At 40.8% G+C, this 23,978-nt stretch overlaps 1 protein-coding gene across 7 annotated transcripts in view; it reads right to left on the reverse strand.

Annotated features, from left to right (window-relative positions):
* Positions 1–229: 229 nt before the first annotated feature.
* The window catches only part of LOC124623718 (putative F-box/FBD/LRR-repeat protein At4g26350), a 28,521-nt gene continuing 4,772 nt past the window's right edge, over positions 230–23,978 (reverse strand). For all 7 annotated transcript variants that reach the window (XM_047149055.1, XM_047149063.1, XM_047149057.1 and 4 more), the window contains exon 2: positions 230–1,372. In XM_047149055.1, the coding sequence (XP_047005011.1) occupies positions 377–1,372 (996 nt within the window). In that variant the 3' untranslated portion in view covers positions 230–376. The remainder of the gene's footprint in view (positions 1,373–23,978) is intronic.

Here is a 23,978-nt window from a genome sequence, read left to right on the forward strand (position 1 = left end):
ACGAAATATAGCTGTTTTCTAATGCTACAGCCCAGTAAGGAACCAAAGTAAACCAAAACCTTTTTTTAAAATCTTACCTAGTCTAATTATTTCTAATACAATCTCTTCATTGCATACGGACGGCATCTCTCACAAGGCTAGCGTCAAATATCCTTTCCTACATACATATCTTGCCAAATTCCTCCTTCAAAGTTTACATACTAAGCTGGTATTACTGAATAATACTCACTACCATGAACATATGTTCCTTTATTTACAAGGTACATGACAACTTTTTAGCAGATCATTAGCACAAGTACTGACATTTATGAAGGATACAATTAATTGTATTTTCAAACATTGGACCAAAAGACTCTTGTAACAATTATATGTGAAGCTACCTATGGTCAAAAGGCCCCTGTAACACAATTATGTGTGGAGCTATCATCTGTAGTTTTTTCAGTTCACTTTCACTAAAACCAGCAGAATAAAACAAGTCAATAATCTTTAAGTGAACAAGATATTCAGCCATGGCAGCAAGTGGTAAACCAATTGCTCTACAGTGCCTCATATGAAACCATTTCAACTTTTTCAGGTGTAGCAAATGCTGAAAAGAGGAGGGCTGTAAAGAGTAGCACATAGTAAGATCCAATTCCAACAGGTTTGGACAACATTTTAAAAATGAAAGATCACGAAGTGAGTTAGACTGTGTGATTTCCAGTAAGCGAAGTTTAGGGCACAGTTGTAAATTCTGTAACACATGGTCTGAGGCCTGACTTAATTCATGTAACGCCAGTTCTTCAAGATGGGGACAGTGCTGGCACAACTGAAGGACAGTGTCAACAGTAATACTTCGGGCACCATGTATGTGAAGTATTTTCAACTCCGACAGTGACCCCTGTCTTAGTAAAAGTGGTAGAGTTTCACCTGGAGTGTTATACATCATTGGATCATGTTTCACAGTTAAATATCTGAGTTTCTTATCATCATCAAGCAGCTTTGGAAACAAATCAGGACTGAAGAGACCTCTTGGAACTGTTATGTTACTAATATTACAACTCAAAACTAAATCCCTAATTATTTCAAAATCAACACCTGATGAAAGAAGCACATTGCAACCAGTAAACCATACACAGAATTTTGTACCTGTCCCTACAAAAAGTGTTGTCAGGTGTGGAATAAGTTTGGCTACTTCCACAATCTCACATTTCCTTTTTTTGTCTGTTAACCGATATTCTCGCCCTTTCCAGAGGGCTGAACTCCTACACACGGCTTTCCAGCGTTTACAAACATAAAGAGCACATGTAACTATATCTTTAACTGGAAGTCGTGAGAAAATTTCAAGCAGTATTTCATCAGGGAAGTCCTGAAGCAGCATTGTATCAGGGCACACCTGCAAATCAGATTTGTAAATTAATTTGCCTGTGTATTTATTTAAGATACAAAGACTACAGATGAACATCATTTTCAAAGAACACTCCATGCCACAGCTACAAAAATTTCCAAGCAGAGCATGTAGCGCGGTGATTAGTAAATTGAACGCCAAAGACAGCAACATGTTACTGTACAAAATAATTCAAAATAAGAATAACCAAATTCATAACATCTTCAGAAAAAATGAGTACATAAATCTTCTGAGACATATTCAGTCAAAATTTTGTGTACAAGACTAGAGCTATCAGGACAGGACATGATACCTTATGTACAGTAACTACTGTCTATACAGACTTTGTGGCTTTCTGAGTTAGTATTTTATTAACACAGCTAAGGAAGTAGTAGCACATGGTTATTTTAATGTCTTGTAGGACTCTATGCTCCAGAATAAGATACACATTTTGATATTCTTAATTCTTGGATTTTTCTCCCCTGAAGAGATAGGTTACTAGATACTTTAAATGGGGCGATTACCAGTGAAATTAAAGCAATACATAAGAAATGAACACAACATTCCTACTTTCTGAGCAGCCTTGTCAACGACAGCCACAAGTCACTTAGTCACTGCAAGCCAGTGTGGTATAACTGAACAATGATGGTATTTAAAACATACATTTATTTATTTATTTATTGTCCCTGGCATCTTGTGGTGAACAATGTACAAAGATATAGGACATGGTTTACATAACCTGTGTGGTGACTGTTTCATTTTTTTATTAGACATAATACAAACAGTATTAAGGTTATAAGCTCACAGATATGGTGGCATTAAAATGGTCAAAAAGCTAAACACACACAGGGGACATGTTTACATGTATGACTAAATTACATTTGACATAAAGCTAGATACATTTAGGGGACAGATTACATTTATATGAGGGTGCACAGAAGATTAAGTAACAGTAATATACATGGGCTTACAATGCATGATGGGAATTAAGAATAAGTACAAACACACAGACTTATTCCTGTACAGTCCTAATTTACCTAACTTACAGTGCAGTTTATTTCAGTATATAAAACAAGATTAAGAGTAAGCAAATATAAATTTAATATGTTATCTGACGATTAGTGAGCTTGTGTTTTTATTTTTTTGAGAAAGATTTTTGGAGGGCTAGTGTAAATTTGCCTGCAAGTACACCAACAGAGTAAAAGGAGTGTGTTACAAGTAGTTCTTTTACTTTTTTTTCTGAATGACAGTCCTTCACTATTTCTTATGGTCATAGAAAGTTTATTGTGCAGCTGAGTGCCTATATTTCAGACACCAGCTTGACATCTCCTTAATCTCTGTGGCAACAGATTGTTCAGATATCTCATATTGTGATCATGTATATCCCTTTTTATTGTGAAAATGTGCATGTATTTTTAATAAATAAGACTGTTTCCATTATATAAATACAGGGTACTGGTAAAATTTCCAAGGCTTTGAAAACTGTCTTTGCTGAGAATCTGGGATATTCTTGCTCCATTATCTTTAATAGTCTTTTCTGCACTATAAAGATTATTTTGTGTTATGACCCCCAGAAGGGGATGCCCCATGTTAAAATTGAATACACTAGGCCAAAGTACACTGTTTTTAATGTATCTATGTTGCATCTTTGGATGAGGATTCTAAATGCATAACAGAGGCTGCTCAGCTTATTCAGTACTTTATCTCTGTGCACATACTACTTCTAAGTGTTATCTATGCATATTCCCAAAAATTTCATTGTTTCTATTTGATTGATTTCATGGCCTTCTATTATTATTGATATCACTTGCGTAGGGCGATTTTTTGATGAACAAAAGAGCATGTGAGCTGTTATTTGCTTTCAGCAACAGTTTATTTCTGAGAAACCAGGACAGCAGTCTACTCATTGTATCCGATATTTGGTCACTCATTTGTTGCACTGATGTGGTACTAAACAACCGATTTGTATCATCAGCAAACAGTACATGAGAAGTTTTAAAAGGGTTCAAGAAAGATCATTAATAAAAAGCAGAAAAAGAAGGGGACCCATAACAGAGCTTTGTGGCACACCATAAGTAATCAGGGCTGTTTTAATGCAAGTTCTTTCTTTGCTAGTGCTGGAGACTTCAACTACCTGCATCCTATTTGTTACGTACGACTGAAACCATTGATTACATATGCCTCGGATGCCATATGTGCCTAGTTCCTGAAGCAATATCTGGTGATATCAAGTGTTTTGGTCAGGTCAATGAAAATCTGGAGGAGAATTCTCTGTGACTGAAGGAAGAGAAGATTTGGTCACAGAGAGCACAAACGGCATCATTAACAGATCTGTTCTTGTGCAACTCATAATGACATTCAGAAAATAAGTTTTCTTTATTGATGAATTCTAACACATGACTGCACACGACTTTTTCAATTACCTTTGCTGCTGTTGGTGGGAGGGATTTTGGCTGATAATTATTGACGTCATGTGGGTCACTATTTTCGAAAACTGGCGTGACTTTTGAGATTTTGAAGAGTTTCAGAAGGCAGCCATTGCTTAATGAACTGTTTATTACATCACACAGGGCTCCAGCAATTTCTGTGGAAATATTTTTCATTAAATGGTCAGACAAACCATCAGTGCCACAGGAGTATGAGTTTTTGTTTCTCTGAGTTGATGATGGTGTTGAGAAGAGTGCCCTGTCTGATTTTTTAGCACTATTTCAAATTTTTTCGTGGTTTGCTCATTCCTGAAGAAAGATTGCTTATGTTACCTGTGAAATGTGCTTCAAACAATTCATTTATTTCTTTAAAATTATCTTTTTTCCCTATTTTCATTTACAAAATCAGGCAGTAGTTGTTTAGCCTATGTTCCTCTTTCCACTGACAACTTTCCACACAGCTTTACTTATGTTGCTTGCATTTTTAATGTACTGGTTGACAGAGCTTTTTTGCCTGGACTACCACTTTCTGAAGAACTTTTCAGTATATTTTTGAGATAATTAAGAAAATTAGAATCTGTTACTTTTACTTTCCATGTACAGTCTTTCCTTAGTTTCACAGGAGGTGAGTATCCCTTCTGTTATCCACCTTTTGTATTCATTTTTCCCGGAGGTCCTAATTACACGTTTCTTAAGCGGGAAGGCAATTCTTAGCATTTTTATCAGTGTCCTTTTCCAGGTAAACATTTTCCCAAGACTGTTGGGTTAGCAAATCTTTAAATAATTGTAAACAACATAATCATTAATGTACCTGCCATTAATTATTTCAGATGAGGTGCACATGGAACGATAGGTTTACATCAAACAGGAGGCCTTGGTGGTCAGAGAGACCATTTGACACGTTCTCAAGTTTTATTACTGGGGCAGTGTTTACAGAGATTGTGTCAATGGTAGAAGAGGACGTGGAAGTTGTTCTAGTAGGTTCTTTCACAATATTTTCCACTGAGAATGTTGCTAACACATTTCTTAAATCACTGGCTTCATGTGAAGCCACTGCTAAATTTGCATTAAAATCAGAGCACACAATAACTATTTCCCTTTTTGAAACATAATAATTGATTGCAGATTCCAGATTTTGTAGAAAGTGAAACACGGTTCCACTTTGTGATCTGTAGCTGCAAATACTGGCTGTTTACAGTTGTTTCAGTTCAAGTACACAATGTCCAAAGTGTTTTTCTACATTTAGATGCCACATTTTATTGATTTCACTGGACTGAATGCATCTCTTACATGTATTAGGCGACTACCATCCCTTTTTGTGGACCTGCAGTAGCTATCACCCATGACATACATAGAAAAATTAAAAAATGAGAGCTCATCAGCTTTCATCCACTGTCCAGCAAGGCATCCACAGTGGGAAGATCAGACAAGCAATACATTTCAAATTCTAGAATTTATTTTGTATAGACTGCATGCTTTGATAAAAAGTACGGAAGGTTTCATTAGTTCCATAAGGCCTATCACACCTACTCATAAAAAATATTTTTGCACTCTGAAGGCCAACTCAGCTTCATGGGTTCTACATCTACATCTACATTGATACTCCGCAAGCCACCCAACGGTGTGTGGCGGAGGGCACTTTACGTGCCACTGTCATTACCTCCCTTTCCTGTTCCAGTCGCGTATGGTTCGCGGGAAGAACGACTGTCTGAAAGCCTCCGTGCGCGCTCTAATCTCTCTAATTTTACATTCGTGATCTCCTCGGGAGGTATAAGTAGGAGGAAGCAATATATTCGATACCTCATCCAGAAACGCACCCTCTCGAAACCTGGCGAGCAAGCTACACCGCGATGCAGAGCGCCTCTCTTGCAGAGTCTGCCACTTGAGTTTATTAAACATCTCCGTAACGCTATCACGGTTACCAAATAACCCTGTGACGAAACGCGCCGCTCTTCTTTGGATCTTCTCTATCTCCTCCGTCAGACCGATCTGGTACGGATCCCACACTAATGAGCAATACTCAAGTATAGGTCGAACGAGTGTTTTGTAAGCCACCTCCTTTGTTGATGGACTACATTTTCTAAGCACTCTCCCAATGAATCTCAACCTGGTACCCGCCTTACCAACAATTAGTTTTATATGATCATTCCACTTCAAATCGTTCCGCACGCATACTCCCAGATATTTTACAGAAGTAACTGCTACCAGTGTTTGTTCCGCTATCATATAATCATACAATAAAGGATCCTTCTTTCTATGTATTCGCAATACATTACATTTGTCTATGTTAAGGGTCAGTTGCCACTCCCTGCACCAAGTGCCTATCCGCTGCAGATCTTCCTGCATTTCGCTACAATTTTCTAATGCTGCAACTTCTCTGTATACTACAGCATCATCCGCAAAAAGCCGCATGGAACTTCCGACACTATCTACTAGGTCATTTATATATATTGTGAAAAGCAATGGTCCCATAACACTCCCCTGTGGCACGCCAGAGGTTACTTTAACGTCTGTAGACGTCTCTCCATTGATAACAACATGCTGTGTTCTGTCTGCTAAAAACTCTTCAATCCAGCCACACAGCTGGTCTGATATTCCGTAGGCTCTTACTTTGTTTATCAGGCGACAGTGCGGAACTGTATCGAACGCCTTCCGGAAGTCAAGAAAAATAGCATCTACCTGGGAGCCTGTATCTAATATTTTCTGGGTCTCATGAACAAATAAAGCGAGCTGGGTCTCACACGATCGCTGTTTCCGGAATCCATGTTGATTCCTACATAGTAGATTCTGGGTTTCCAGAAATGACATGATACGCGAGCAAAAACCATGTTCTAAAATTCTACAAGAGATCGACGTCAGAGATATAGGTCTATAGTTTTGCGCATCTGCTCGACGACCCTTCTTGAAGACTGGGACTACCTGTGCTCTTTTCCAATCATTTGGAACCCTCCGTTCCTCTAGAGACTTGCAGTACACAGCTGTTAGAAGGGGGGCAAGTTCTTTCGCGTACTCTGTGTAGAATCGAATTGGTATCCCATCAGGTCCAGTGGACTTTCCTCTATTGAGTGATTCCAGTTGCTTTTCTATTCCTTGGACACTTATTTCGATGTCAGCCATTTTTTCGTTTGTGCGAGGATTTAGAGAAGGAACTGCAGTGCGGTCTTCCTCTGTGAAACAGCTTTGGAAAAAGGTGTTTAGTATTTCAGCTTTACGCGTGTCATCCTCTGTTTCAATGCCATCATCATCCCGTAGTGTCTGGATATGCTGTTTCGAGCCACTTACTGATTTAACGTAAGACCAGAACTTCCTAGGATTTTCTGTCAAGTCGGTACATAGAATTTTACTTTCGAATTCAATGAACGATTCACGCATAGCCCACCTTACGCTAACTTTGACATCGTTTAGCTTCTGTTGGTCTGAGAGGTTTTGGCTGCGTTTAAACTTGGAGTGGAGCTCTCTTTGCTTTCGCAGTAGTTTCCTAACTTTGTTGTTGTACCACGGTGGGTTTTTCCCGTCCCTCACAGTTTTACTCAGCACGTACCTGTCTAAAACGCATTTTACGGTTGCCTTGAACTTTTTCCATAAACACTCAACATTGTCAGTGTCGGAACAGAAATTTTCGTTTTGATCTGTTAGGTAGTCTGAAATCTGCCTTCTATTACTCTTGCTAAACAGATAAACCTTCCTCCCTTTTTTTATATTCCTATTAACTTCCATATTCAGGGATGCTGCAACGGCCTTATGATCACTGATCCCCTGTTCTGTACATACAGAGTCGAAAAGTTCGGGTCTGTCTGTTATCAGTAGGTCCAAGATGTTATCTCCACGAGTCGGTTCTCTGTTTAATTGCTCGAGGTAATTTTCGGATAGTGCACTCAGTATAATGTCACTCGATGCTCTGTCCCTACCACCCGTCCTAAACATCTGAGTGTCCCAGTCTATATCTGGTAAATTGAAATCTCCACCTAAGACTACAACATGCTGAGAAAATTTATGTGAAATGTATTCCAAATTTTCTCTCAGTTGTTCTGCCACTAATGCTGCTGAGTCGGGAGGTCGGTAAAAGGAGCCAATTATTAACCTAGTTCAGTTGTTGAGTGTAACCTCCACCCATAATAATTCACAGGAACTATCCACTTCTACTTCACTACAGGATAAACTACTACTAACAGCGACGAACACTCCACCACCGGTTGCATGCAATCTATCCTTTCTAAACACCGTCTGTACCTTTGTAAAAATTTCGGCAGAATTTATCTCTGGCTTAAGCCAGCTTTCTGTACCTATAACGATTTCAGCTTCGGTGCTTTCTATCAGCGCTTGAAGTTCCAGTACTTTACCAACGCAGCTTCGACAGTTGACAATTACAATACCGATTGCTGCTTGGTCTCCGCATGTCCTGACTTTTCCCCGCACCCGTTGAGGCTGTTGCCCTTTCTGTACTTGCCCAAGGCCATCTAACCTAAAAAACCGCCCAGCCCACGCCACACAACCCCTGCTACCCGTGTAGCCGCTTGTTGCGTGTAGTGGACTCCTGACCTATCCAGCGGAACCCGAAACCCCACCACCCTATGGCGCAAGTCGAGGAATCTGCAGCCCACACGGTCGCAGAACCGTCTCAGCCTCTGATTCAGACCCTCCACTCGGCTCTGTACCAAAGGTCCGCAGTCAGTCCTGTCGACGATGCTGCAGATGGTGAGCTCTGCTTTCATCCCGCTAGCGAGACTGGCAGTCTTCACCAAATCAGATAGCCGCCGGAAGCCAGAGAGGATTTCCTCCGATCCATAGCGACACACATCATTGGTGCCGACATGAGCGACCACCTGCAGATGGGTGCACCCTGTACCCTTCATGGCATCCGGAAGGACCCTTTCCACATCTGGAATGACTCCCCCCGGTATGCACACGGAGTGCACATTGGTTTTCTTCCCCTCTCTTGCTGCCATTTCCCTAAGGGGCCCCATTACGCGCCTGACGTTGGAGCTCCCAACTACCAGTAAGCGCACCCTCTGCAACTGCCCGGATCTTGCAGACTGAGGGGCAACCTCTGGAACAGGACAAGCAGCCATGTCAGGCCGAAGATCAGTATCAGCCTGAGACAGAGCCTGAAACCGGTTCGTCAGACAAACTGGAGAGGCTTTCCGTTCAGCCCTCCGGAATGTCTTTCGCCCCCTGCCACACCTTGAAACGACCTCCCACTCTACCACAGGTGAGGGATCAGCCTCAATGCGGGCAGTATCCTGGGCAACCACAGTCGTAGTCCGATCAGGGGATGCGTGGGACGAGCTGGCCGTCCCCGACAAACCCCCATCCGGACCCCCACAGTGATGCCCATTGGCAACAGCCTCAAGCTGTGTGACCGAAGCCAACACTGCCTGAAGCTGGGAGCGAAGGGATGCCAACTCAGCCTGCATCCGTATTACCTCACACTGCTTCATTGTGTACTATTACTTTAATACAATTAGTAATAACATTGCATATATATATATATATATATATATATATATATATATATATATATATAATTTACCAAGATCATTTAGGTGTGTGTGAAATCTTCTGCCGTTGTGGACACAATTGAGTTTTTTACCATATTTATAAAATCACTGATCAGTCATTTGCAAAGTCTGTATGCTAACCTAAAAAAATCTATTGAAGAGTCATGCACAGAAATATCTTTAACTAATGGACAACAGGAATGAAACCCATTCCACTGGAAAAATATACAAATGGAGTGCTGAAAAAGTATGGACCAAAATGGAATCTCTGGCACTCAGATATTACAGTATTGCACCTGGAATAATGTTCTAAGTATGGAGGGGTTCCCAAGTTTAAAATTTAAGCAATGGGCAATTTTATAGCTATCTGTTGAAGAGTTTGGACTTTGAAAGGATGTGCCAAAGTGAACACCCTTGTTGACTTTTGAGCATACTGTGAAATTCCAGCAATGGAATTTGTACACAGACATTATCTGTGCCACATAGTTATGAGTGCCCAGCCCAGTTATAAGGAGCTTAGCGTAGTGAGTGAAGTTGTTTCTATCTAGGAAAGAACTACGAAAAGTTACCTGTGAATGTATGAATGGAAACAGGAATATACAGCTAAGCACTACCTATTGTATGGAGATGGGGCAGAAAGTACTTAGTGGCCGGCAGCTCAGGTATGCTGGCAGCGCCAATGTGAGGAGGAAAACCCATGCAAGCATGTACTGGGGACTTATAAGAACAGCTAAACTTATGATTTAAAGTTACTAATAGTGAGATTGAAATTTCAGTCAGGTATACTAAATAACGTATGAAAATACACCATGGCATGCAAACACGGGAACCTTTTTACCTTTACCCACATCCATTATGTAAAGTAATACCTGTGCACAATTCTTGTGTAAATGTCTAACTATAGTGCTAAGTTATGGAGATTTCACAAAGATAAAAATGAGCAGTGGTAGCATACACTGCACCTTCATAATAACTTACATCTGTAAATTCTTGTGGTTTAATTTACTTGGTACAAAAAGACTAACTCAGTGAAGTTGCAAATTATTAATTTAACATTATTTTCTATCGTACGATACCTCGCACATGCACACTTTCAGTAACAACTCATGGAAGTTACTTTTTTGTATTTTGTTAGAATTGTGGTAAATTGATTGTTTTATTTTTCAATAATTCTATTTTTGTGATTTAGTGCCAAAACCAGTGGTGGTGTATTTATATCGTGCAGCCCTTCAGTAAGCTTGTGGCTCTGTAAACATTCCTGGCATAGCAATTGATATACATGTCACGTCAAAAGCCAGAACGTGACATCATCTTGACAATATTTTGGTGGTCCTCCTGACCACTATCTTCAGGTGAGTAAGCTGTCGCACTGACTCTGGGAATGAAATCAAACACGCCACGGCGGCTCCTTTATACACTGCCTGTAGGTCTACCAAAAGTGCACAAACACAGCTGCCATCTAGTGAAGCCACACCAGCGCAATGGTGGTGAAAAGCCACAGAAATGATAAATCGATATCAAACACTACTGACTTGCTTTTGATGAGCGAAACAAAGACCGTTCTTTTCTAATGTCAAGCAAAACAGGGATCCAACTCTTACTTAAAGGATACCACTCATCTCTGTTTATTATATTGTCAGACAGGTGGATTTCAAAAGCTTCTTTCACTACACAGTCCCAATACTGCAACACAGGGGGGGGGGGGGGGGGGGGGGCCAACCAGTTGTCTCTCATTGTACAACATTTTATATCCTTCAGTAAGACAGTGCTCTGCAACCACAGATTTTTCTAGCTGAAATAACTGCATGTAGCAATGGTGGTCCACTCTCGACTGTACGAATTATTTGTAGAATATAGGCTTTCCCTTAATGGCAGGGTATTTAGTAGACACAAGGCTTCCTCAAACCCAAATCATCCTTCACTGAGCCCAGCAGAGCTTAATATTAGCTAGCAGATGGAATACACTTTTAACATCAAATCTCTTTAAAATTCTCCCTATTTTTGAACATATGCCTCCCAAAAAAGTTAGGAACGACACAAACTTGCTTATATCTTCTGTTGGCTCTCGCATAGGTCCAATCTGTAGAACATGATGGATGTGATTGTCAGTATAACCATTCTCCTTGACCACAGCTTTTAGATGACACAGTTCTTATGTCAAACCGAGACGCCATAAGCTCTTTTTACCAGTGTATGTAGGATCCACTCCGTTGGTATGATAGATGACAACTTGAAAGAAGATATCAGTCCACATGCATGGGCTTACGATAAAAACTGTGTCCTAATGTACCATTTTTAGAGTTAGATATCTAAAAATGGAAGTTTTCCTTCCTTTGTGAACTTAACATTGGGATGCATATAATTAAAATTATCTAGGAAATGGTCCAGAGCAGCCCTCCCATGTGGCCATACCATAATCGTATTGTCAATGTACCTACAAAAACAAGTTGGTTTTAAGAACGCCATTTTCAGTGCCATGTTCTCAAAATCATCTAAAAGTAAGTCGACGTCAACACATTGTGACAAGCTTAATTTTTTCTTCACCCAATTCTTCACCAATTAACTGCAAAGAATCTTCAAGAGGAACTCTGGTAAAAAGAGAGACATCATCAAAACTAACAGCAAATCCATGGGACTGAGACACAAAGACTTCAAACGCTGAATAAAAAACAGAGAATTGGAAATATGATGTTCACATTTTTTGACATGGAGACTCAGAATAAATGCTAAATACTTGGTCAAGTTGTAAACAGGAGCACCCAAATTGCTAACAATAGGCGGAAGAGGAGCCCCTTGCTTGTGTATCTTGAGCTAAGTGTATAATCACAGTGTGACTGCAGCACCAGGTCGAAGTTTTTAAAGATCATAATCAGATAATGAACTCTTCCTCAAAAGTGAAAGCATTTTACCCAAATGATCATCTTGCGAAAGAAGAACTATTGCATTGCCCTTGTCAGCTGGTAGAATTACTAAGTCCTGGCCTTCTCTGATGGATCGGATCACAGCTCTTTCAAGTGAGATGTTGCTTCACCCAACGCACTGTATGTGAGACCTCTTGCCCGACTACATCAGCTAGATCATTGGGGAACCTGGACACCTCTTCTTCAACAACAGAAATGAATAATGGGAACATTCCTGGGAACAGGGGGCAAAATTTAATCACTTTTCCAATACTGCCAGCACAGCATCATCCAGTTGCTTGGTTGTGAGGTTTAATCACAACTTGTTAATGGGTGTCGTCATCTGTTATTGCAGACTGAGAAGAAAACCGTGAAACTTCGAAGACTGTCTAGTGACGGCGTTTGCATGGACCCATCTGATATTGCCCAGGACGAACTATCAGCCCAATCTCAGGATGCAGCAGACAGCAATGCCGAAACTTCCATATGCAAACAAAATACATCCTTGGATATGAAAACCAGTTGTCTGCATGTAAGACAAATGAGCTTCCTTACTAAGGCAAAAACAGCACGCTTCTTAATATTGTTGGCCATTTTTGTCCCAATATAATGAACAATTTTGGCAAATTTAGGTATTCTACCTTCAATCTGGCATCTCAGGAGAAAAGCAAGGGCACTCTGTCACTTCCCCTTCTTCTTACGAAGTTTATCAAACTTCCTTACACGTTCAAATGTCTCCCCGTAAAGACTCTTGACATGCCGCCATAAACTCCCAATGTAGTAATTGACGATATTCACGTCGGTTCTCCAGATGGAACATAATGTGGTCCACCTGCCCACCATCCTAAGGTGAGTAAGCTATCACACCAACTCGTCAGAACTGAATGCCCTCACTTTTCTGCTGAGATGCCAGAATGAATGTATAATACCTAAATTTGCCAGAATTGTTCATTACATTGGAACAAAAATGGCCAACAACATTAAGTGGCACACTAATTTTGCCTTAGTAAGGGAGCGCATTGGTTTTACGTGCAGACAACTGGATTTCATAGACAAGGATTTATTTGATTTGCATTTGGAAGATTTGGCATTGTTGTCTGCTGCATCCTGGGATTGGGTTGACAGTTCATCCTGGGCAATATCAGGCTGGGTCCACGCAAATGCCATCAGTAGGCAATCTTCAAAGTTTCAATGGCTTTCTTCTCAGTATACAATAATAAATGATGACATCCACGGATATGTTGTGATTAAACTCGCAACCACACAATGCTGATAGTATTGGAAAAAGAGATTAAATTTTGCCCCTACACCCAGGAATGTTCTCATCATGGAATTCATTTCTGCGGTTGAACAAGTGGTGTCCAGGTTTGGAAGCTCCTACTTGCAACTTGGCCAAGTATTTAGCATCCATTCTCAGACCCAACATCAGAAAATACGATCATCATATTTCCAGTTCTCTGGTTTTTATTCAGTGTTTGAAGTCTTTGTGTCTCAGTCCCATGGATTTGCTGTTAGGTTTGATGTCTCTCTTTTTACCAGAGTTCCTCTTGAAGAGTCTTTGCAGTTAATTGGTGAAAAATTGGAAGAAGAAACAACTATGCTTTGTCACCACGTGTTGACATTGACATATTTTTATTTCATGACATATACTTTGAACAAACTGACAGAGTGGCTATGAGGAGTCTGTTATCCCTCACAGTCACCAAATTTGTTTATGGAAGATTTTTGAGTACACAGCACTGAGGGCAACATTCTTAAAACTGATTTGTTTTTGGAGGTATGTCGACAATACGATTATGATATGGCCACGTGGGAGGATGCTCTGTTTCCTTTCCTAGATCATTTTAGTTCTCTGCATCCCAATATTAAGTCCATGATGGAAGTTGAAAAAGATGGAAATTTTCGTTTTTAGATGTCTAGGTCTACAGGAGGGATGATGGGACATTAGGACACAGTATTTATCATACACCCACGCATGATATCTTCATGCATCAAGTTGACATCCGTCGTACCAACGTAATGGGGTCCTACGTACATTGGTGAAGAAAGCTTACGTCATCTCAGATGCAGATAGTTTGACACAAGAACTGTATCAGCTAAAAGCTGTGTTCAAGCAGAATCATTATACTGACAATCAGATCCATCATGCTGTACAGATTGGATCTTTGAGGGAACCAACAGAGGATACAAGCAAATCAGTGGCATTTTGCAGGAAGCGTATCTTCAAAAATACGAAGAATTTTAAAGAGATTTGATATTAAAAGTGTATTCCATCTGCCAGCTAAGAAAAGAGCTCCGCTGGACTCAGTGAAGGATGATTTGGGTTTGAGGCAGTCTGATGTCTACAAAATTCCCTGCCAATGAAGGAAAGCCTGTATTGGACAGACTATTTGCATGATACAGGATTGATGCATGGAGCACCACTGCCACACGCGTTTGTTTCTCCCAGAAAAATCTGCAGTTGCGAAATATTGTCTTACTGAAGGACATAAAATGTTGTACGATAAGACACAAGTGGTTGCCCCTGCATCACATTATTGAAGTGTACTGAAAGAAGCTCTTGAAATCCACCAATCTGACAATATTATGAACAGAGATATGGGGCATCCTTTAAGTACAAGTTGGAACCCTGTTTTGTTTGACATTAAAAAACAATCGTCATTGTTTCGGTCATCAGAAGCAGTCAATATGTTTGATATAAATTTATCATTTCCGCAAGCTTTCACCACTGGTGTGCTGCTGTGCCTTGCGTCAGAGGGCAGTTATGTTCATGCACATGCGCTGTATAAAGGAGCCACCACGGCGTGTATGACTTCAGTTCTGGAGAGTTAGTGCAACAGCTTACTCACCTGAAGATGGCGGTCATACGGACCACTCAAGTATTGTGTCAAGATGATGATATATTCTGGCTGGGGACCCAACATGAATATCATGTTTGTAAGCTGTTATGTGTTGCCATTACACGAGAAAAAATATAGAAACAGCATTTTATGTTTTTATTTTACTTACCACAATATGAAAACAATCCTGGACACTTCGTTTATCATACAATAAAGACAAGAGCTGATACAAGTCACACAAATACATTCTAAGACAAAAAAATATGTCACCAGAAGGGACTATCCAACTGGAACAGAAATCAGTAAATGTGATGTCATATACTGACAAACAAATGATTACAATTTCAGAAAAAAAATTTATGATTTATTCAAGAGGAAGAGTGTCGCCAACTGTGGAAGTCAATAATGTTAGTCCATCTTTGGCCCTTGTGCAAGCAGTTATTCGGCTTGGCACTGATTGGTAGAGTTATTGGAAGTTCTCCTGAGAGATCTTGCCAAATTCTGTCTGACTGGTGCTTTAGACCATTAATATATGGTGATGATTGGAAGGCCCTGCTCATAATGCTCCAAACTTTCTCAATTTGAGCGAGATCCAGTGACCTTGCTGGCCAAGGAAGGGCTTGGCAAGCACAAAGACAAGCAATAGAAACTCGCTGTGTGTGAGTGGGCATTATCTTGCTGAAATGTAAGCCCAGGATGCCCCAAGAGCAACACAACGAGGCACAGAATATTGTTGATGCACTGCTGTGCAGGATGAGTGACAAGGATGACAATATAAGGGGCCCTGCTCTGAAAACAAATGGCACCTCTGACCATCACTCATGGTAGTCTTGTCTGTACAACAGGCAACAATCAGGTTGGTATCCCACCACTGTCTGGGGCATCTCCAAACACGTCTTCAGCCTGGAACAAAATTGTCTTCAGCGATGAGTCCTGTTTCGAATTGAGCCCCAATGACCAGCAAAGACATGTCTGAAGGCTCCTCAGACAGTGGTGGAATACCAACCTGACCATAAGGCCCAACTACCAGGAGTGATGGTCAGCAGTGCAATTTCTTTTCACAGCAGGACCAGGACCCCTTTGGTTGTCATCCACGGGATCCTTACGGCACAGCAACAAGTTGACAATACTCTATGCCCTGTTTTGTCACCCATCATGGCAAGCCATCCTAGGCTTACATTTCAGTAAGATAATTCCTGCCCGCACACAGGGAGAGTTTCTGCTGCTTGTCTTCAAACTTCCCAAACCCCACCTTGGCAAGCAAAGTCCCCAGATCTCTTCCCAATTGAGAATGCCTGGTGCCTCCCAACCATCTTGGGATTTTGAAGATATAATGCACCAACTGGAAAGAATTTTGCCCAACATCCCCCATGAGGATAGTCAATAACTCAATCAGTCAATGCCAAGCCAAATAACTGCTTGCTTAAGGACCAGAGGTGGACCAATGTTGGTTCAAATGGCTCTGAGCACTATGGGACTCAACTGCTGAGGTCATTAGTCCCCTAGAACTTAGAACTAGTTAAACTTAACTACCCTAAGGACATCACAAACATCCATGCCCGAGGCAGGATTCGAACCTGCGACCGTAGCGGCCTTGCAGTTCTAGACTGCAGCGCCTTTAACGGCACGGCCACTTCGGCCGGCGTGGACCAATGTGTTATTGATTTGTTCAGTTTGTGAAGCTCTTTCTCTCGAATAAATCATGCAATTTTTCTGAAAGAGTAATCATTTGCTTGTCTGTAAATGTATATCACATCTACCAATTTCCATCCTATTCAGATAATTCCTTTGTGGTACATTGCCCTGGAGTGTATATACTGTAGACATGAAGCAATGTTTTCCAACTTGACAAGTAACAACAATAGATATGACAATAAAACCAAAGTGATATGTTTTCCAACTTGACAAGTAACAACAATAGATATCACAATAAGCACAAAGTGATTGTTGAAGCAGTTTTTACACACCTAGTACAGCATGAGGCACACCCAGAGGTGGCAATACATATTAGTAAAACCAGTAAGTTGGCAGTAAGCATGCTTCCCAAAGTCCAGAAAAGACATATCAATTTTGTGGTAAGCATGCTTCATGAAAAAAGTTCTTTGGTGGTAATCTTGCTTCACAAGACCTTCAAAACAACATTAGTTGGCAGTATGTATGCTTCCCATAGCCCTTAAAGCTATATTTCACAATGAACAGAAACTACAGCTGGCGAGCACACAACCACTAGATACCAGGAGTGCACAGAAGTAGTATGATGTATTTGCATAAAGACAATAAATAAATATAATTACTGCCATGTACACAGGTTTAAGTTACGTCACTAGTGACAGTGAAGCTGGAATGGATGCAGTAAAAGTGACAAGCTAGGTAGTTGTGGTAGTACGTGAACGTAGAGGATGGAAGACTCTCACAAGACTGATGGGAAAGGTTGCTTCATGCAGGGAGATAGATGAGGGAGGGCTTCATTTAGGTGGGGGGGGGTGGGGGGGGGGGGGCAGGATAGACAATTTGACCCAATTAGTTTCTTGGCAGTATACAGTTATGCAGCCAAAAGTCACAAATTTTGTGACAAGTTGATGTGGGGCTTAGGTGTTATCACAAAGTATTTTATGTCGTTAAATTTCTCGGGTTTTCATCAGGTACTGTGATGAAAGTAGTAAGAGATATAAAAAGGAACTTTGTTCTTCATTTAGTGGAATAGTAGTGAAGCACTGTGTGCAGTTACTGCTTGCTTGCATTACTAATCTCCGGAACTTTTTTTGTTAACTAAATATTGTGGTTTGAAACGATACACTACAGTGCCATCTACTGTAATCAGCCATACTAACTCCACATTCATTTAATGCTGCAGTTAAGAAGTTCTGGAAATAAATTTAAAGAGGGGAACTGTTTTGCACTAGTTCACATTCAGCCCCTACAGCTATTTCTGAGCCAAAGACATTATTTCAAATCTGGCAGAATGCAAGTATCACTCACAGAGCCTCAAGTCACAAACGTGTTTACAAGAATATGCAAACGTGCGTGGGTACGTGTTGTCTTTTACAAATGCCTTTTTGGCCACAAGCTTACTTTGTGACAGGTTTTTTTTTTTTTTTTTTTTTTTTTTTTTTTTGCGCCTCTCTGAGACTCAGCATCTCCACTATATGGTGAGTAGCAACTACCCTTTTCTCTAATATTACAATATTATGAAAAGGATAATTGCTGCTAATCATGTAGTGGAGATGCTGAGTTGCAGGAGGAATGTGGATAGGGTGTCCTCACCCTCAGTCAAGATCGCAAAGATGTCTTCACTAAATCTGAACCAGGTGAGGGGTTTAGGACTCTGGATGTTTATGAAGGATTCCTCTATATGGCCCATGAATAGGAACTCCACCCACTGTTTTAGGAAATGAAAGGCAGGTTCATAGTTTTCAGATGCAGAGACTCTAGCATAATCCAGAGCAAAATGTTTGGTGACAGCATCTGGGTCAGTGAAGAGAGTGCCATTCAAGGTATTACCAGGTACACCTGCAGGTGTCTGGTATCTGTAGGGATGTCTGATATTTGCCCAAACCTGTGAAGGGGACGTACATGGTCCAATGGTTGAAATGTACCATTCCCGAAATTCTTGTTTCTTATTAGGTGGTGGGCCTGGACATGGAGCCATTTAAAGGAAATGAGCTGCTCAATTGATGGGTGCCACTTATGGTGCTGGAGAACCTGTTGTGTTCTCTCATGGAAAGGTGAAGGGGTCAGGGAGGAAGGGGAGGGTGGGGTTGAAAAACCAATTCAAACAATACTTTCGCTCTTAAATGAAGTTGTCAGATTCTAAAACTGTTCCCTGTAACCTTACAAGACTGATGACGGCTCAAAAAATTAGATGGAAGGAAGTATATACAAAAAGTGTATGGTATTTATGGCACCCCATTTGCTTAGTTCGAGACTTATCTTAATAAACAGGCTGCACTGCAAAAAATTTGTGGATAGACCTTGCACACCCAATAAAACAGTGTACATATAATTGAATAATAGTAATAAAAATACCCCTTGTATGGAAGGTAACATACCATACATTAGTCACTTGCTGGATTGACTATTTCTTCCAAAATGGTGCCCCCTTCCCAATAATCTGGCATGCTTGAGACGTAAATCAACTATAACTTTATTTGTTGCAGTGCTCATATGTGGACTGCTGGGTTTGGTGTCAGTGCTGATACTGACTACAGGGATGCGGCTGATGAAGGAGTGTGTTAACTGCAGATGATATCTGCATATGTGGGTCTTGGAATGGTGAGATGGTGTCAGTGCAGTCTCTTGTAGGGATTGTGTAAGTAGGACCCATGCTGGCTTGACCTGCTTGATAGAGACTTTTGCGGTTGTGTCATTTTGCAGGACTCCAATGTTGAGGTCTGCTCGTAGAAACACTGTGAAGGGACCAGTGTGCTGCAACTGGAGCGGCAACTTGAAGACCTGTGGGGAGCAAAATTTTATTAAAGTTGTCCTACGCTTTTTGGACAACAACAGATTGTACACCATGGTGACTGATCATTGCTACGTGGTCTGGGAGCTGTTGTACTAACTGCAGCAGTTCCACTACAGAAAGCAACAATGTGTGTGTGTGTGTGTGTGTGTGTGTGTGTGTGTGTGTGTGTGTGTGTCCATTTCTTCTAGTGGCACACGAGTTCTCTTTTAGGTCCAACACCATCTTTCTGCCCTCCCCCCTCCTTCCTCCCCCCACTTGCTGGTGGGATGGTAGATTATTGTATGATCATGCTGTATGCCATACCAGTAGGTCAATTCTTGGAACAAAGCTATTCCAGATTGCCAGCTCTGGTCTTCAAATGGCTCTAAGCACTATGGGACTGAACATCTGAGGTCAGCATTCCCCTAGACTTGTTGTTTTGTTGTTGTTGTCTTCAGTCCTGAGACTGGTTTGATGCAGTTCTCCATGCTACTCTATCCTGTGCAAGCTGCTTCATCTCCCAGTACCTACTGCAACCTACATCCTTCTGAATCTGCTTAGTGTATTCATCTCTTGGTCTCCCTCTATGATTTACCCTCCACACTGCCCTCCAATGCTAAATTTGTGATCCCTTGATGCCTGAGAACATGTCCTACCAACCGGTCCCTTCTTCTTGTCAAGTTGTGCCACAAACTCCACTTCTCCCCAATTCTATTCAATACCTCCTCATTAGTTATGTGATCTACCCATCTAATATTCAGCATTCTTCTGTAGCACCAAATTTCGAAAGCTTCTATTCTCTTCTTGTCCAAACTATTTATTGTCCATGTTTCACTTCCATACATGGCTACACTCCATACAAATACTTTCAGAAACGACTTCCTGACACTTAAATCTATACTCGATGTTAACAAATTTCGCTTCTTCAGAAACACTTTCCTTGCCATTGCCAGTCTACATTTTATATCCTCTCTACTTCAACCATCATCACTTATTTTGCTCCCCAAATAGCAATACTCATTTACTACTTTAAGCATCTCCTTTCCTAATCTAATTCCTGCAGCATCATCCAATTTAATTTGACTACATTCCATTATCCTCGTTTTGCTTTTGTTGATGTTCATCTTATATCCTCCTTTCAAGACACTGTCCATTTCGTTCAACTGCTCTTCCAAGTCCTTTGCTGTCTCTGACAGAATTACAATGTCATCGGCGAACCTCAACGTTTTTATTTTTTCTCCATGGACTTTAATACCTACTCCGAATTTTTCTTTTGTTTCCTTCTCTGCTTGCTCAATATACAGATCGAATAATATTGGGGATAGGCTACAACCTTGTCTCACTCCCTTCCCAACCACTGCTTCCCTTTCATACCCCTCGACTACTATAACTGCCATCTGGATTCTGTACAAATTGTAAATAGCGTTTCACTCCCTGTATTTTACCCCTGCCACCTTTAGAATTTGAAAGAGAGTATTCCAGTCAACATTGTCAAAAGCTTTCTCTAAGTCCACAAATGCTAGAAATGTAGGTTTGCCTTTCCTTAATCTATTTTCTAAGATAAGTTGTAGGGTCAGTATTGCCTCACATGTTCCAACATTTCTGCGGAATCCAAACTGATCTTTGCCGAGGTCAGCTTCTACCAGTTTTTCCTTTCGTCTGTAAAGAATTCGCGTTAGTATTTTGCAGCTGTGACTTATTAAACTGATAGTTTGGTAATTTTCACATCTGTCAACACCTGCTTTCTTTGAGTTTTGTCAGGACTGGCTCTCCCAAGGCCGTCAGTAGTTCCAATGGAATGTTGTCTACTCCCAGGGCCTTGTTTCAACTAAGGTCTTTCAGTGCTCTGTCAAACTCTTCACGCAGTATCGTATCTCCCATTTCATCTTCATCTACAACCTCTTCCATTTCCATAATATTGCCCTCAAGTACATCGCCCTTGTATAGACCCTCTATATACTCCTTCCACGTTTCTGCTTTCCCTTCTTTGCTTAGAACTGGGTTTCCATCTGAGATCTTGATATTCATACAAGTGGCTCTCTTTTCTCCAAAGGTCTCTTTAATTTTCCTGTAGGCAGTATCTATCTTACCCCTTGTGAGATAAGCCTCTACATCCTTACATTTGTCCTCTAGCCATCCCTGCTTAGCCATTTTGCACTTCCTGTCGATCTCATTTTTGAGACGTTTGTATTCCCTTTTGCCTGCTTCATTTACTGCGTTTTTATATTTTCTCCTTTCATCAATTAAATTCAATATTTCTTCTGTTACCCAAGGATTTCTACTAGCCCTCGTCTTTTTACCTACTGGATCCTCTGCTGCCTTCACTACTTCATCCCTCAGAGCTACCCATTCTTCTTCTTCTTCTTCTTCTTCTGTATTTCTTTCCCCCATTCCTGTCCATTGTTCCCTTATGCTCTCCCTGAAACTCTGTACAACCTCTGGTTTAGTCAGTCTATTTCCTTAAATTCCCACCTTTTTGCAGTTTCTTCAGTTTTAATTTGTCAGAGTCCACATCTGCCCCTGGAAATGTCTTACAATTTAAAACCTGGTTCCTAAATCTCTGTCTTACCATTATATAATCTATCTGATACCTTCTAGTATCTCCAGGATTCTTCCATGTATACAACCTTCTTTTATGATTCTTGAACCAAGTGTTAGCTATGATTATTTTATTCTCTGTGCAAAATTCTACCAGGCGGCTTCCTCTTTTGTTTCTTCCCCTCAATCCATATTCACCTACTGTGTTTCCTTCTCTCCCTTTTCCTACTCTCGAATTCCAACCCACGACTATTAAATTTTCGTCTCCCTTCACTACCTGAATAATTTCTTTTATCTCATCATACATTTTATCAATTTCTTCATCATCTGCAGAGCTAGTTGGCATATAAACTTGTACTACTGTAGTAGGCATGGGCTTCGTGTCTATCTTGGCCACAATAATGCGTTCACTATGGTGTTGGTAGTAGCTTACCCGCACTCCTATTTTTTTATTCATTATTAAACCTACTCCTGCATTACCCCTATTTGATTTTGTATTTATAAACCTGTATTCACCTGACCAAAAGTCTTGTTCCTCCTGCCACCGAACTTCACTAATTCCCACTGTATCTAACTTCAACCTATCCATTTCCCTTTTTAAATTTTCTAACCTACCTGCCCGATTAAGGGATCCGACATTCCACGCTCCAATCCATAGAACACCAGTTTTCTTTTTATGGTTCCGCCGGACTGAAGTGCCTAGAATCGCTTGGCCACAGCAGCCGGCTGGCTCTGGTCTATATTGATGTGGAGGGTCAAGTGGATCATGTTATCTAGTTGTCATTGAAGCTATTCGCTGGCTGTTTCAACAGAAATGTGCATTTCTGCAAATGGAGTACAGCTGTTCAACACTGTGAAAAGGAATCTAGCTGTCTGCTGGTGGAAGGGGATTGATGTATATATGGGCAAATCGTGCTGGAAAGCCTTGAAATTGTCCAATATTGGTGTGTACATGTTGCCCCACTTTGCACTGCTGGCACTAAATACACTAGCATGCTTATGCATGGTCATCTTTTTAATCAGTATCACACAAAAACTTAGGGTAGGAAGATGATGGTTGTGTTTGCTTCAACAGGTGATGGATTGTGAATGCTGTAGAAAGCAGCTTTGCAGAGGTTCAGCAAAACTTAGGGCCATGGGCTATGCTGAGAGATGTCAGACTATAGTATTAACTTAGTTCCTGGCATTTTTGTTGATGCCATCTCACAGCAATGGTGATTACACAAACACCACTTTCAGATGGTATTGCATTATGACACCACATACTGGTAATCCTGCAAGTGGACCCCAGAAATGGAAAAAGCTTTTCATGAAGAAAAAGCTTTTCATGAACTCCAGCTGATCCTAATTAGCGCAGTGCTACAGCCTTTCCAAGGGCAATATGCATACCTGATATAATTGTAGGTGCTAGCCAAACAGCAATAGGTGACAAACTATACTAACAAATTGACTGAATTTGGCAACTGTTAAATGTTTTTTCCAAAAGAATGCAAACAGCGCAGTAGCGGTGGACTGCACGACATAACTTCTTGCAATTTATGAAGCTGTTAAACATTCGACCCCACACTGAAGCTCGTCTTCCAACAATTTACATTAGTCCATAACACCAGCAAAAAATGTCTCCCCTGGCAGTTCAGACATGTACAGCTTGTCAACCAGTTTACGACAGATTTGTACCACATAAAAGGAGCAGAAAACTTTTTGGTCAATTATGTTTTGCCCATCTGTGGCTTGGAAAAAAACAAACTCGCCACTGTGACAGATCTGCAACTACAAGATCTACCGGTCACCCTTCTGCAGGACTGCAACTCATCCAAACCCTAGTGCCAGGAATCAATTTAACACTATGGTCTGGCATCTCTCAGCATAGCCCATGGCCCTACGTTTTGCTGAACCTCTGCAAAGCTGCTTTCTACAGCAATCGCAATCCATCACCTGTAGAAGCAAACACAACCATCATCTTCCTACC

This window comes from Schistocerca americana, chromosome 1 (genome assembly GCF_021461395.2).
Source record: "Schistocerca americana isolate TAMUIC-IGC-003095 chromosome 1, iqSchAmer2.1, whole genome shotgun sequence".
NCBI classification, from domain to species: domain Eukaryota; kingdom Metazoa; phylum Arthropoda; class Insecta; order Orthoptera; family Acrididae; genus Schistocerca; species Schistocerca americana.